Source organism: Narcine bancroftii, chromosome 12 (assembly GCF_036971445.1).
Source record: "Narcine bancroftii isolate sNarBan1 chromosome 12, sNarBan1.hap1, whole genome shotgun sequence".
Classification (NCBI taxonomy): domain Eukaryota; kingdom Metazoa; phylum Chordata; class Chondrichthyes; order Torpediniformes; family Narcinidae; genus Narcine; species Narcine bancroftii.
In genome coordinates this window covers 4,752,248-4,768,690 of record NC_091480.1, presented here as the reverse complement: position 1 = coordinate 4,768,690, position 16,443 = coordinate 4,752,248, and the positions used below count along the sequence as shown (strand labels likewise).

Genomic DNA, 16,443 nt, shown 5'->3' with positions numbered 1-16,443 from the left:
TCTATGAAATATTTCTATAAGTGTCTGCTCCTGCTATTTCTCTGCCTTTTCCTTTAATCTATTTTCCCATTCCACTTTAGCCAAATATCCCCTCACATCACTCAGACTGTTTTTGTTTAAGCTTTGGATGAGAGCTTCAAAGCGACATTTCTCACCCTCAACCCCAGTTTGAGATTCTACCATGGTCTGATCATTCTTTCCTGGTGAGTTCCTTATGAGATCATTGCAAATTTTTTTCTCTGAAAGGATATGTGAAGTCATTGGGTTTTAAACAATCCAATATTTTAGCAGTTACCAACACTGACACCACCCCTACTTTAAAAGATGTCAGATTTATTTAATCACTTGAATTTAAATGTCCTTTTTGCTATGGTGGATTTCACAACTCCTGCCTCTGAGAATCTCAGTTAACAACACAGAAGGTGACCACTCAGCCCATCAACCTCATAATGGCTCTATCGAACAACCATTGCCCCTTCCTTATTTCTCTCTACCCCGGAACTCACTGCCACGTGCCCTTCAACACCCCTTTCATTCTTTTACTACCATCCTGTATGAAGAAGCAATTTACAGCAACTTTAGGATGCGGGAGGAAGCCTGCAAAAACCCACCTAACCGTGCCTGGGAGGCCTCGGGCCTGTGGACTGCTGAGGACTAAGCGAGTGTCTCAGATGACTTGCTGGCATCATCCCAGTAGTTGGGGGTGGGGTGGGTGAGCGTCTGCAGCCCAAACAACAGCGACAAGAGTTACCTGGTTAAACCCAGTCGACAGGACGATATCCAGTGCATTCAGCCAGAGCAGTCGGGAATCTTTGATGGTGTCGTGGCCTTTAACAGACTGCAAAAAGAGAGATCACGTGTGTGAAACAACAGTGAGACTACGTGCAGGTCTGGTTGCCCTGCCATAGCAAGGGTGTCAATAAGGGGTGCAGAGATTTACCAGGATGCTACCAGGACTGGAGGACGAGTTATGAAGAGGTTGGATAGGCTGGGTCTTTATTCCATGGAGAGTAAGAGGTTGAGGGGTAATCTTATGGAGGTTTATAAAATCATGAGGGGCGTTGATAAAGTGATTGGATCCATTTCCTAGGGTACAGGATTCTGGAACTAGGGAGCAGAGATTTAAGGTGAGAGAGGAGGGACCTGAAGGGCAACTTTTATTCACTCAGAGGGTGGTTTGTTTCTGATCAAGCTGTAGATGAAGGTGTGGAATTGGGGACAAATACAGTGTTTAAATGACATGGAGTGATATGTGGACAACAATGACTTAATTGAGATATGAGCCAAATGAGACCAGCCCTGAATGCAATGGCAATAGTTGGGCTGAAGGGCCTGCTGTGTGCTGTGAAACTCATTCAGAATCACTCCCTCAAACCCCCCTCTCCCCCCCCCCCCCCACCTTGCCCTCACTTCCCCATTGCAGCCGGTGGCTACACCCTCCCACCAAGGGAGTAACCAACACAAACAGCAGGCCAGCCCAAGCTGAGTGATCAAAGGCCAAAGAAAAGTGCCCGCTCTGCCCTTGTACAAATGTTTACCGGGACAGTAACAACACAATCAGCTATCGCTCAGTGGCATAACAAGGACAACAAGGCTGGGCTGAGAGTGGGTCCTCTCCCACCCAGGCTGGCCACAGCACATGCCTATGTAACGCCCACCTTCTCTCAGCCCATCAGCTGGCCCCTCTAGGATTCAGCCTTCCGTTCTTTAACCCCTTCTGGGACAGGACATTGACAGAAGGGGCAACATTTCTGCCCATCCTGAATTGCCGGGAAACAAGCTGTTTTAGAGGGCAAGTTCAAATGTATTAGCACATTCTACTGGTACAGCAACAAGAGTTCTTCTGCGACCAGTCTAACATGTCAACTCTAACATACAGCTGTACAACGTAGAGCACAATTACAGATATAATTTATGTTTTTAATTTGTCAAATTACCTAGTACAGTGAGAAGAGTCCATCTGCAAGCTGCCAAACAGGTTAGCTCCAAAGTTTCTACAGCCATACAACTTCAAAGACCACAATTATAGAGCTTAGAGATACAGTGGTGAACAAATCAATTATCGGAGAGAAGGGCCGAGCGAGGGAGCCACGTGATACAGAGGAGGGAGTAGATGCAGGAACCAGAGCTCCAGGGAAAACAAAGTGAAACTAACAAAAAAAGCTCAAAAAAATTAAAAATTGCCAGAAAAAATAATAAACATCAAAGGAATGGGGAGGAAGGATAAGAAACCCACCCCAAAAGAATTCATGATCCCAGCGCCCCGCTACGACCAGGAGCTGCGACCCTGTGGTGGGGAAGATGACAGCCTGTGTGAGGCATTCGCAGACAGAGAAAAAGGGGATGGAGTTGCGACCTGCCCCACAAACAGATAACTTACCTGGATCGGCTAGCCACGATTTTGATGGTACCGGGTCACGCCTGTCGTGGGCCCGGTAACGAGCACAGGCAATGCCATAGGAGAAGTGATGCCTGCATAACAAGGTGAGCCCCACGAGCAGCAGGAGATAAAGGCCAGTAGTGGTGTTGGTGCTGGGAACGTCGGAGGGATGGAGGGAGGTGCGGGTTATGGAAATTGCCCTGACTGCAACGCAGGGTGAGCCCTGAAACAGTGGGAGCGGGACACGGGGAGCACAGGCAATCCTGACCCCATGATGGGGATGTCGAGAAGCAGTATGGAAAGTGGCACAGTTGGCAAAGAGGCCCAATGCCTTGGGCAGAGGAGGAAAATGGAATGAAGAGAAAGAGGGAGCTCGAAGCCCTCCATGAAAGACATTGAAGATGTGATGGAGGCTGTGGTGGGGCCTTGGAGAACAGACAAAATAACATTTTAAAAAGCTTGTCAATAGAAATGGAAAAAAATCAGGAAAGCCATGGAGGAATTGTCTGGGAAGGTGACTGCGGGTGCCCTGGTTTCTTCCCACCCTCCAAAACATACCAGGGATGTAGGTTAATTGGGGGATTTGGGTGGCGTGGGCTTGTGGGGGCTGGAAAAGCCTGTTACTGCGCTGCATCATTTTTTTAATTTTAAAATAGCCGGATCAAGTTTGAAGTCATAACCTTCAAACACTATTCCATCCTTTGGCCAAGGGCTGCGCTGCTCGGCTGAACGCGGTAATGAAGTTCATTGTCAAGGGTGAGGTGGCAGTGGAGAAGGTGTTGGGAGATTCAGCATGTTCCTGGCATGGAGGAGAGAGGTGGAGGGAGAAACCAGGTGACAAGGATCATAAATAAGTTGCTGAAGTGTCAGTTACCAAAGAACATGGGTAAAGGCAAGAGGCTTAAAGGGGAACGTGTGGTATTCAGGCAGGCATGAATCCTCACTGTATAAACACCGAGGGCCAGGTGATGGGAAGGGAGATTAGTACTTGAGGGGAAGAATGGCTACCCGATTCAGACAGTTGGCTCCTGAACAGAGGGAAGGGGTCCATATGATCCAGGACACGCTGTGTTGTCATCTGTATTGCAGGGGCAAGTGGGCAGAGGGCGACAGGTCCTCCCTCACATATTGCATAGGGTTTGGTTGTTTGAATTCGGCACCATGATCTCCAGCAGGCCAGCTCGAAACTCAGATGTCCTCATGGTGACCAATGTCATCCTGCCAGAGCTGCAAACACACAGAGGTTAGCTCTGTGCATCAGTCAGCTTGGAGTAGGTCTCAGTAAAGGGTCCTGCCCTGAAACATTGACTGGCCTCGTCTCTCCATTGACCCCTTGAGTCCCCTCAGCTCCTCATGTTTGCTGGAACAAGCACGAGGCAACAGAGTAATTACTGAAGCAACAGCTCCATGTGCAGCCACAGTCCCGGGAGAGGGCAGTGGGGGTGGGGGGGGGGGGGGGAGGGCCACAAACTCCACAGTGATGGCTGTTTACACAGGAAGAGATTATTAAAGTGGGCTTGAATACCACACGTTCTGCAAGCTGCCAAGCCTGTTCCCTCAGTCCGTTGCCATGACAATGTTTCCGGGTGCAGGAGCCTGTAACGTCTCGACCAGCATCCAACACAGCCCGAGAATTGGGCCTTACACATCTGTCAGTTTCGGGAACAGCTGGGCTCTGTTTGTCCAGAGGCAGGCGCTCGATACAAATGTCCGCAGATCTGGCACAGATTGATCCTGCCTCAGCAAGGAGGGGGTTCAATGGGAGACAGGCCACACGCCAGAGCTCAGCTAACCCTCCACACACACCAACTTGCTCTCAATTCACTGCATCCCCGGAACTGGGGAACCCCCTCACCCATCAATTCAAACAACCAAACCTGCTGCCACAGCACCCATCAGCAGAGATGGGGGGGGGGGGGGGGGGGAGGAGGGAGTAAATAGGACAAATGAGCAGTGAGATGAGGGCTAATAAGGTGGAGGTGGTCACTCATACCCAGATTGATGCTGTGACCAGTTCAGAGACCAAGGCTCCCACCAACCCTTCACATCCTTGCCCACCCTAATATCCCCCACCCTATCATCCACCTAACACCCTAACATTCCAAGATTCACCAAAGGAAAGATGGCCAATAAAATGTGGAAGAGGCAGGGCTTATTGGCAGGACTGACCTTCACCCTGAGGTGCTCTTGTACACGTTCAAGAGGAGGTGACTACTCTCCAAACCTCAATGGAAAGTAAAACAAGAAAGTCCGCAGACCCCATGGTTGGAGTAAAAACACAAAGCTGGAGAAACTCAGCAGGTCGATCAGGGTCCTTTATAGAGTGAAGATAAAGGTACAGAACCAACGTTTCGGGCTTGAGTCCCTCATCAAGGTGTGAGCAAAGTGGAGGCAGGCGCCCAGTTTCGGCTCAAGCCCGAAACGTTGGTTCTGCACCTTTATCTCTACTCTATAAAGGACACTGTTTAATTCCAAACCTCATTGACCAGGAGATGGGGGTGGGGGGGCAGGAGAGAGGCAGAGTGAAACTTTGGGGGGGGGGGGGTGAAAAGGAGAAAGAGAGGGATCAAGCGAGCATGTCTCACAGGGATAACACAGTCCCAGCAAGCCCGTCTCACGGGGGCTCCATGGGATAGGTTTCCAACCCTCAGTCTGTGGGGTGGCAAGGTTTGTACCAGTACTGGGAGAGAATGAGAGGAATTTACCTGCACTGCTGAAGACTTGGTCCTCGGATCAAAAATCCGCAGCATCTTATCCTAAGCAACAAGAATCGGAGAAGTGAAGGGAATTAGTTCACGTGCAGATAAAGTCAATGCTTCCCACACCAAGTTTATAACACGGCAGCACCAATCAACACCCAAACATACAGCACGGTGCAGCAACGAGGGTGGGAGAAAGGGATCAAGGATCTACCAGCAGGGTAAATGAGAGGGTAGGACCAGGCAGACTGGGCTTGGGACCGCAGGAGAAGGTACAACAGTGGGAGGGTTGGCCAGGGTCAGGAGAATCACAAGAGAAATACAAAACGAATCAAGTACAGCACAGTTAGTGCGACATTGTTCCAGCACCAGCGACCCAGGAGTAAGGAGTTTGCAAGTTCTCCCTGTGTCTGCGTAGGTTTCTTCCAGGGGCTCCAGTTTCCTCCCACCTTCAAAATGTACGGGGTTGAAGGTTAAATACGGAGTATTTAGGTGGCACGGGCTCGTGGGCCAGAATGGTTGGTTACCGTGCTGTATTTCTAAATTTATATTTAAAATCTGCAGATGCTCAAAACCTGAGCAAATAACGAGAAGACGGAGGGATTCAGCAGGTCAGGCAGCGTCCATGGAGAGAGGTGGTCAGTTGATGTTTCGGGTCATGCCTGCAAGTACCCTTCTTTCCCAGGATGAGAGCAGCAAACACCAGAGAACATCTGGACAAGGTGAGGGGAGGGAAGTTCAGGGAGACGCCAAGGGTAAGTTTGTTTTTACAGATAGAATGCATTGCTGGAGGAGGGGGTGGAAGCTGGTATATCAGGGGCATCTAACAGACTCTTAGGCTCATGGATGTTAAAAAGAGGGTTACGGGTGTGAGCAAGGGAAGATTTGGCTAGTTGAAAAGGCTGCTATCAGTCGGCACATTCTGGGCTGAAGGACCTATACTATACCATGTTAAAGAGCTGTACCACTACCCATCCATCACCACCCACAGACACCGACTGACCGCCTCGCCCCGCAGACGCTGATTGACTGCCTTGCCCCATGGATGCTGACTGACCATCACTCTCCACTGACTGTCACTACCCACAGACAACTGGTCACCTCACCCCATGTAAACTGACTGACCGCCTCACCCTGCGAACACTGACTGATCGCCTCGCCCCGCAGGACTGACTGACCGCCTCGCTCCTGGACACTGACTGACCGCCTCGCTCCTGGACACTGACTGACCGCCTCGCTCCTGGACACTGACTGACCGCCTCGCTCCTGGACACTGACTGACCGCCTCGCTCCTGGACACTGACTGACCGCCTCGCTCCTGGACACTGACTGACCGCCTCGCTCCTGGACACTGACTGACCGCCTCGCTCCTGGACACTGACTGACCGCCTCGCTCCTGGACACTGACTGACCGCCTCGCTCCTGGACACTGACTGACCGCCTCGCTCCTGGACACTGACTGACCGCCTCGCTCCTGGACACTGACTGACCGCCTCGCTCCTGGACACTGACTGACCGCCTCGCTCCTGGACACTGACTGACCGCCTCGCTCCTGGACACTGACTGACCGCCTCGCTCCTGGACACTGACTGACCGCCTCGCTCCTGGACAATGACTGACCGCCTCGCTCCTGGACACTGACTGACCGCCTCGCTCCTGGACACTGACTGACCGCCTCGCTCCTGGACACTGACTGACCGCCTCGCTCCTGGACACTGACTGACCGCCTCGCTCCTGGACACTGACTGACCGCCTCGCTCCTGGACACTGACTGACCGCCTCGCTCCTGGACACTGACTGACCGCCTCGCTCCTGGACACTGACTGACCGCCTCGCTCCTGGACACTGACTGACCGCCTCGCTCCTGGACACTGACTGACCGCCTCGCTCCTGGACACTGACTGACCGCCTCGCTCCTGGACACTGACTGACCGCCTTGTCCCATGGGTCACTGACTGACCACCTCAGTCCTGGACACTGACTGATCGTGAGTCCCTCCAGCCTCTCATTGGTCACCCATGGTCATCACTGTTGCTGCTACTCAGTAGCTAAGAATTGTCTGCCATCTGATGGCCAGGAGGGGTAGTGTGCAGACACCCCTTGGAGTGACCAATGCTGCCCTCTGCTGGGTATGGCTGGAAGTGGCTTCAGAACCATGTGCAAGATTGGATCCTGATCATTTAATGCAGGACGAACAGCATTAGGGAATACAATGCAGAGTTAGGTTGTGTTGATCCTCTTGGAAACATTTGTTCAACCACTTCTACTTCTACTGCATCAGTATGTCTAGCAACTCTGTAACAGCGCCAGGGACAGGGGTTTGGAATCCAGCATGGACCGTAAAGAGTTGGTGCATTCTCCCCGTGTCTGCGTGGGTTTACTCTGGGTGCTCCAGATTCCTCTCACCCTCTAAAACATACGGAGGATGTAAATGGGTGGCACAGGCTTGTGGGCTGAAAGGGCCTTTTACTATGCTGTATGTCTAAAATTTAAATAGTTATCAGGATCTTGAACCTCCCTGTTCTACCTTCATCCTGACCATAAACTTCTCCAGACCACCAAAACATTTGTCTACACCAGCCATTCTCAACCTTTTCTCAGCTGACCTGCTTAGGACTGCTCAGAGTTTCTGGGCCCCCTTCCCTGTGAAGCCGTCAAGTTTAGTTGTTTTCTTCCACACTTCTCTCTAACTGACGACATGAAAACCATAAAAAAATTTACGATTTCAGTAGCTCCCCCTTAATATGCGATGCCCCCCCATGGGTCTGGACTAATGAAGATCACTTCTTTTCTTGTACTAAATGCATCTGTGACTATTTGTCTATCCTTCCACATTAATTACCTGACATCATCATAAAGGACCCCCATCACCCTGGTTGAGTACACAAAAGTGCTGGAGGGACTCAGCAGGCTCTGCAGCATCCAGGGAAAGCAATGGTTGGCATTTTGGGCCTGAGCACTTCAGGAATTGTTTAACACCCCCCCCCCCAACCCTGGTCTCCACCTCTTCTCACTGATACTTCCAGGCAGAAGGTCCAGAAACCAGACATCCAGCATATCCACATTTAAACAGTCTTTTTCAGGCTTTTGAACCTCCTCCTGCTGCTGTGCTAACTGTAATCTACTCGGACACGGTCTGCATTTTCCAATGTCACTTTGTTTCTCTTACACCATCCGTAACTTTGAACATATTTTATCCATCTTTTATATTTATTATCTGTGCACTGGGGTTATTTAATTGGTATTGGTTTTTTTGCAATAAATTCTAATCTAATCTTACTATATTCTGGGCATCACACAATTGATACACTCGGAAGGAGCAGGGATTGTTCTCCTTAGAAAGTTGAGAGGGGATTTGATGAAGGTTTTTAGGCAAAGGAATGCAGAATATTCCCATTGAGAACCAGGGGTGTCAGATTTAAGATGAGTGGTGAGAGACAAGGAAAAGCTTTCCACTGATTGTGGTCAAGAATTCTCCAGCTGAGGATGGTAGAAGCAGCAGAAACAGCCTTCCTGACCTTGAACCTACTCTGCCCTGAAATGGGCTTGGATCATCTGATCATTTGTCTGAAGTTCTAAGTTCTTGCTCTTCGTTCCCCTGTAGCCCAGAGTAATCAGCTATGAATACTTTAATGACTCAGATGTTAGAGAATTCCAAGGATTCACAAACACCAACAAAAACTCCTCTTCACATCAAACTGAAATGGATAACCTATCATCCGGAGAGTCCCAGTTTCTCCCATGTACACAGCCTCTACCCCTACCTCACACTTCAGTAAGGTCACTCTCATTTAACACAAGCCCACTCTGCACTGCCTTTCTTTGTGAAAAAACTCTCCAACAATCAATCGAGAGAAACACCCACCCTGCTGGAGGAATTCAACATCAGTGGGAGGGAAGTGAGAACTATCAGTATTCGGAGCCAGAACCCTCATCTCCCACAGATGCTGTTTGACCTGCCGAGTTCTTCCAGCAGATCGTTTGTTGCTCCAGGTTCCAGCATCTGCAGTCTCCTGTGTGTCTCCAATTAATCCAGAGAATTCTTCCTCCATGGCCAGTTTCCTTCTTCAGAAGGCCACAGCTGCCCGCAGTTCACTAGAGGCCAGCTGCAGCAAAATCTTGTTACTCTTGTGTTCCATGCTCTTTGCAGTAATGGTCAATGTTCCATTTGCCAGCTACCTCTGTGCTTCCAATAGCAGAATACACACATTTCATCAGGCAGCAGCCATCAGTAACCTTGCCCCATTTAAATATCTGTAAATATCCCCGTCTCCCCGTGTCTGTGTGGGTTTCCTGCCACTATTCGAAATGTACCGGGGGTGTAGGTCAATTGGGTGGCACGGGAAAGTGGGCTGAAAGGGCCTGTTACCGTGCTGGATGCCCAAATAGTTAAAAAATAAATAGGTTTTAAAAAAAATTAATGATACAGTACAGTACAAACTCATGCTGCCCAATTGCACCCAATTAACCTCCCAATCCCAGACACTTTTGAGGGTGGGAGGAAGCCCACAAGGACATGGCAAGAACGTACAAACTCCTTATAGACAGTGCCAAATTTGTATCTGGGTCGCTGCTGCTAAAACACACTAGTACAATATCTGTGTTGTCCTGCTGCTCTCCCACAGTAGATAATCTCAAATCCCTACTTCCCAACCTGACATCTGTCCATGGCAAAGTGAGCACATCATAGAGAACGCAGCGAATGCGTTCAACAGCCAGACTGCGGACTTTTCTGGTTATCCGTGTGCTGACAAATCAACAATGTTATGAATTGCCCGCGTGTCCCCTCCTGTCCACACTCACCTTGCAGGAGGAGCCCAGAAACCTGCCGTCTCCCTTCCAGGTCAGGCTCTGGATTTGGTCCCCATGGTCTTCGAGAGCTATAGGTGGAGACAACATGAATAAGGCACAGGACTCTTCTCCGACCAAACTATGCAGGTAAGGAGAGGTGGAGGGCATGAGAGCACCAGGTGAAGGGGCAGAGGTACTGAACAGTACCAACTGTGGCAGCAGTGGCAGGGGGCTGTGATCACCTCACCCAGAGAACTGGAGAGGTGACGCACAGCTCAATGCTGAATGGGCAGGGCCAAGGAGGAGGGGACAGCCTCAGCAGAGAAGAGGGGGGCACCTGGTCAAGCCAGAAACATTGGTTATGTATCTTTATCTTTACTATATAAAGGACACTGTTGACCTTGGAGTCGGGACAGGGTCCATGGGTCGGGATGGGGTCCGTGGGTTGGGGTGGCGTCCACGGTGCTGGGACAGGGTCCACGGGTTTGGGGCAGAATCCGTGAGTTGGGACAGAGTACCTGGGTTGAGGCAGGTCCTCCTCCTGCAAGGGTTGGGGGTGTCCACGGGGATGAGACGAGGTCCATGTGTTGAGGTGAGGTTCATGGGTTGCAGTGTGGCTTGTGGAATGAGACGGGGTTTGTGGGGGTCACGGCAGGGTCCACGAGGACAGGATGGAGTCTGTGGCGTGGAGAACGTAGGTCAAGATGTAGTCCGTGGGACTGAACGGGGGCTTCAGGGACAGGGCAGGGTCCATGGGTCAGGGTGGGGGTCCCAGTATTGAGATGAGAATATCTTTTAAAGGATTTAATCTCCAAATCAATCCATCCTGAAGCACCTGAATATTCATTATGATGTCTCCACTTAATGATATATTTTATAACACATGATCAAATTCCAGGTTAGGTAATGCCAAGCCCCCATTTCTTTTAGTGTTTTGAAGGAAAACTTTTTCAAACATGGACGCTTATTATAAATGAGGAAACAATCGAGTCTAATGAAACAAAATAAGATTTAGGGGCAAATACTGGGACAGCTTGAAAAACGTACAAAAACCAGCAGGATGTTCATCTTAATAATATTGACCCTCCCTGTAAACGTCATTGAAAGAGATAAGGATTTCTTAACACAATTCAGTAAAGTAAAAAAAATTCCTTAAACAAATTATTGATCTTTCAAGTGATACCTAGATAATTAAATTGATTTTTAACAATTTTAAAAGAGATAGAGGGTCAAAAGAACAGGAAGGATCCAAAGGGAATATTTCACTCTTCTGAAAATTCAATTTGTAGCTGAGGATTGACCAAATAGATGGAGAAGTGATAAGATCTGTGGAATTGAATGGTCAGGATTGGATATATATAGCAGAAGACCATCAGCATAAAAAGATACTTCATGGATGGTTCCAGCTGATTGCCAAAAACCCAGTGCTAGTGGCTCCAAAGCCAAATTAAATAAAAGTGTTCCACAAAATAGTTTAAAAGGTTCAGATTTAATTGAATTAGAAAAAATTGAAAAGGTAGGGGATGAATATATTAATTTAATCCAATTAACAGGATTTTTCCCAGACTGTAAAGAGTTAATAGCTACCGCAATCTCCTGCTGTGAGATAGGCTGCTCCAATTTAACTTTATTGTCTGAGGAAACTGAAGAGGATTTTAAGTTTGTCTAAAAAATTCCATATTGAAGTTCAATCTTGAGCAAGATCAGAACTATATAATTTAGAATAAAACTGAGAAAAAGCATAATTTATTTCAATATGATCGCTAGTGATTTTACCGTAAGATGTTTAGAAATCTGGTTTTTAATTTGGTTCGCTAAGAGTTTACCAATCTTATCCCCGTGGACATAATATTTAGTTTTAGATTTTAATAATTGAGCTTGTACAGGGCAAGTAAGTAAGAGATCATATTGAGTTTAACCCTCTTTTTAAAAACCTTGGGTTCCTGGGCTGTCGCACATTGTTGGTCAATAAATTTTAATTTAGCAGCCAAATCATCTCTCAGAGTTTGCCTTTCTTTGAAGATTAGCTGTAGAGGAAATTATTTGAACTCGGTTAAAACCTTTAAAGGTATCCGAGACTTTTAATTCAGAAACCTCCAAGGAGGTTTTTATCATTAGAAAAAATACGATTTGATCTTTCATAAATTCCAAAAAATCAGTCAGATACTAAGAGAGGATTAAATCGCCATTGTCTAGTGGTCTTAGGTAAGACGGGAGTATTTAAGGATAAAACCACCGGACTTGAAGGACAAATTAGGAAGTAGTCTGAGGTTACCAGAGGGAAGTAACTTTGAATATGTGATTACAGATACAATGACAATCAAAAGATTTATAACAAATATGTATATTAAACTGCAAGAAAAGGAGAATGAGGAAACAAATGGTAAAACTAAACAAAAATGGGAACAAGATTTAAATATAAAGATAAAGAAGGAAACATGGGAGAAGTTATGCTCTGGAACGATGAGAAATACAATAAATACGAGGTTACATATGATACAATATAACTGGATACACAGGCTATACATTACACCTCAAAAGTTAAATAAATGGGACCCAACAATATCTGACAGATGTTTTCGTTGTAAAAAAGAAATGGGAACAACAATTCATGCAATCTGGACATGTGAGAAAGTAGAAAAATTTTGGGAAGATCTAAACCAGATATTAAATAAAATTACAGAAAACAATATACCAAAAAACCCAGAGATCTTCCTCCTAAGTAACATAAAAAACAAAGAATTTGGACTTGATTTGGATGGTGCACAAAAAAGATTTGTTATGATAGCTCTAGCCGTAGCAAAAAAATGTATTATGTCAACCTGGAAATTGGAAGATAATTTGAGAATACAACAATGGTATATAGAAATGAATAAATGTATTCCATTAGAAAAAATAACATATAGTTTAAGAAATAATATTGAAATATTTGAACAAATATGGGAGCCATACATGAAACACAATAGAGAAAACCTACCAGGGACATTTACCACCTAAATTAATGAAAGGAGAAGGAAATGAAAAGAATTGACTCAGTGGAATTTCTTGTTTATTTTTATTGAATGACAACATTGTTTGACTGTTTTAATGTATCTTAGATTTTGTACTTTAAAAGAATGGGGGGGAGGTAGGGAGGGTGGGATGGGAGGGGGGGGGAAAGAAAATGACACTGTATATATTTGAAAAGGAAAATGTATGTATCTTGGTCAATGTGGTTTATGGTGTGAAAAATAAAAAATGTAAAAAAAAACCACCGGGAGTAGTCAGAAATTATTATACTTTCATAATTACAAGGGATTAACTATTTATCCATGAGAAAGTAAGCAATATGTGTATATGTATGATGAACCTTAGGAAAAAAGGAAAACTCTTTATCATTAGGGTTGAAAAATCTCCATGCATCAATAATGCCAGATTGTAACATAAAGGAATTAATAAGAACCGCTGACTTATTTAAACTCGCGGTTCAGCGAGACAAATAGTCAAGAATTGGATCAAACCAACAATTTAAATTGCCGGCTATAACCAACAAGTAAACAAGTAAGTATTTAACTCTGGTAACAAAGGGAAAGGCTTTCAAAAAATTGTGGGTCATCTATATTAGGAGGCTAGATATTAACAAAGACATACAGCCTGTTGTATAACTTACCAGATAAAAAAATAAATTGATCTATTAACTCATGTTTAATAAAGGGTAGTGATTTACCTATTAGAATTGAAACCATTCCACCCCCCCATGCAGTTGGACATAACACTGCATGGAACTGTTGTCTCTTCCAGAAATTTAAAAATTGATTGTTTTGAATATGTTTAGGACAGTGGGGGAATTTCTGGTTTGGGGGTGGAGGGAATCAAATTAATTGGGATTTTGAGGAGTTTTGCTGATTTTTACTATGGAGTTTGTCATCTTTCCAAAGTTATACTATTATAAGCCTTTAGATGGCGAGATTTAAAGCTATGTCACGTAATAAAACAGATGGAATATTTCCTTTAGTCATGGAATTTTTCTGGTTTGGACAATGCAATTAAAAGGAGGAAGGTATTTTCACATAATAAACAGTTTCAACCCTAGATTGTCTTCTTACAAGAAACTCACCTTTACCTATCTGACTCTTTCTCTCTACAGATGCTGCCCAACCTGCTCCTTTGTTTCATCAAGACATCCCCCCCACCCCTGGTCAACAGCCCTTCCTCAGCAGGAACTCCTCACCTGCCAAGGGCTTCTGCTGAGTCAGGTCCCAGACTTTGGCCACCTTGCCTGCTCCACTTGCCAGCACCCCATCAGCCGCAGGGTGAAAGAGCACACATTCAACCCGCACTTCCTCTGGTCCAAGTGCCAGACTGAGTGCCGTCGACATCTGTTTCACATCATCCGGCAGTCGCCACAGCTTCACCTGGTGAATGTTAAACGCAAGACTCTGAGAGCCCCTGGTCTCCAAGGTAATAAGCAAGAGTCTGCCCACCATATCTGTTCCCCCGCCTACCATGTCTGTTCCCCCGCCCACCGCATCGGTTCTCCCACCCCCCACACATGTTGTCCATGGTTTCTCACCGTGGCATCAGCAGAGCTGGTGGCCAGCAACCCATCATCAAAGGGAGAGAAATCAAAGTCAGTCACCAGATCTGCAAACAGAAAGGACACAGTCAGATCGGGCAGGTACACTACCACTGAACAAACTCTCCCAGAAACTGCAGAAGAATCTTCCACTGCCTTGTGTCAGCTAATCACAGGGTGTCACAGGTTAATGGGCCACAGCCACAGACCATTTGCATGTGTTGGTATTGTGAGATACAAGTCTCTCATAACAATAATGGCTATGCTGCCGGAGCTATCTGTCCTTATAGAAGGACAGTGCTGCAACGGACCTATGTAGAATGGGAAGCAGATAGAGTGCTTCTCCACTGGGTTCTGCACTCATACCAACTATCGGAGGCTCTGTATAGATGTGGGGTCTGGGCCCAAAATGGTGACGCCTGTGTTCAGCAGCAGCCACGGGTGGTTACAGAGTGGGAATGCAGAGGACTGGTGCAGGGCACCAGGAAATGGGGAGACTACACCCCCCCCAATTTGAGAAGAAGCAGAGAAGATGATGCATAGGGTAGTGACCTCGGTGGCAGACTAGTGAAGGGCTCTGTAGCAGAAGAACAAACTTGTAGGCAAGGATCCCACGCAGGCTGCGGGTGACTGGCTTGAATGGGTTCCAAGTATCAGAACAGGATGTAAGAGGGGGCTGAGGGCACTTAAGGGTTCCTGATCATGTTTTGGACTGGACTGCAGAGGCTGCGGGAACACTGGAATCTATAGACACTCAATGTCTCAGGTGGGGGGGGGGGGTCCTCTTTTCCTCTCTCTCTCTGATGGAAGAGGTGTCAAACAATTTCTGTTGATGATGACGAATCCGTACCTTACGGTGGACTAAAGGAAATATTCCATCTGTTTTATTACATGACATGAATTTTTGATTTTCCAAAGACTCATGCAAATCCAATAAACAAAATATCACATTCTCTTTCCACATAATATGATTAGAGTCCTTATTTCCCTTTCCTTTCACCCTCCCCTCCCTATCCCTTAAATTATACAAATACCCAAATATAAAAATACACATAAGAAAACCACCTAAATACCGACAAAGCAATGATCCTCCTTGAAGCTAGAGGATCTCAGAAATTAAATAAAAACAGGAAGCGGCTAAAAGAACAAGTCATCTGTGCCACATTCCCCATTTCATAATCTTGATCTTTTACCTGCTGGGACAGATTGTTTCCTTTTTCTTATTTGATGGAGGGGTGTGCCTCAATACGATTGCCACTCTTCAATGAATGTGTCATATTTCTTCCGTAAATTGTTGGTGATTTTCTCCAGTGGAATGCAATCCTGTATTTCTATATTCCATCATTTGATATTTAGCTGGGAGTCGGACTTCCACGTAACCGCTATACACTTCCTGGCTACTGACAAGGCGACCTTCTCAAACTGAATTTGGTGTTTGGAGAGTCTAAACTGTACTTCCCCAATGACAATAAAAGAAACGCGAGTCCCCATTTACCCAAGCCCAGTCTGCACAGACAGGGAGAGCACCAGTGAAGTGAAGACTCAAGGGCCAGCACAGAACTCGTGCCCAGCACCAACAGCCACCCTGTGGAAATACTGCACCCCACACCACCAACAAACTCAGCTCTCTCATACCTGCATGACAAGCAAGCTCCGACACCTGTCGCTTATCCCAGGATCCATTCTCCAGTGACAGAATTCCAAGGGTCCCTCCTCCTGTATGAAACCAGAGGGATTTAGAAACAGCCACCCAGTATTCCTGACTCCCACTGCAGACACTCCATGATAGACCTTCATCTATTTAAAGCTTTTGATCAGCTCACCTCAAATTAATGTAACTGGTAACATTTAAACAACTTCCCCTTTGTTTTATTTCACTGTAATGCTCATGGATCTATCTCTGCCTCCATTCCCCGACCTTCTTTGTGCAGAGACACAGCCTCTTCCCTGCCACGTTTTGGCACTACCCCTTAGTAGGAAAGACCCATAGGTGCCAGCTATAGTAAGGTGCCAGCAGC

At 46.5% G+C, this 16,443-nt stretch overlaps 2 protein-coding genes across 2 annotated transcripts in view; one reads left to right on the top strand and one right to left on the bottom strand.

The window, feature by feature from the left end:
* LOC138747224 (coronin-7-like) overlaps positions 1-16,443 on the bottom strand; it is a 97,619-nt gene that overhangs the window by 64,394 nt on the left and 16,782 nt on the right. Inside the window, exons 3-8 of the mRNA XM_069906256.1 lie at positions 16,061-16,141; positions 14,423-14,493; positions 14,081-14,264; positions 9,883-9,959; positions 5,086-5,136; positions 752-838 (exon numbers count right to left, since the gene is read on the bottom strand). Coding sequence (XP_069762357.1) covers positions 752-838; positions 5,086-5,136; positions 9,883-9,959; positions 14,081-14,264; positions 14,423-14,493; positions 16,061-16,141 — 551 coding nt within the window. The remainder of the gene's footprint in view (positions 1-751; positions 839-5,085; positions 5,137-9,882; positions 9,960-14,080; positions 14,265-14,422; positions 14,494-16,060; positions 16,142-16,443) is intronic.
* LOC138747225 (vasorin-like) overlaps positions 1-16,443 on the top strand; it is a 97,138-nt gene that overhangs the window by 75,077 nt on the left and 5,618 nt on the right. The window contains exons 2-4 of the transcript XR_011347379.1: positions 5,644-5,801; positions 9,705-10,017; positions 13,997-14,310. The gene's annotated coding sequence lies outside the window, so the exon portion shown is untranslated. The remainder of the gene's footprint in view (positions 1-5,643; positions 5,802-9,704; positions 10,018-13,996; positions 14,311-16,443) is intronic.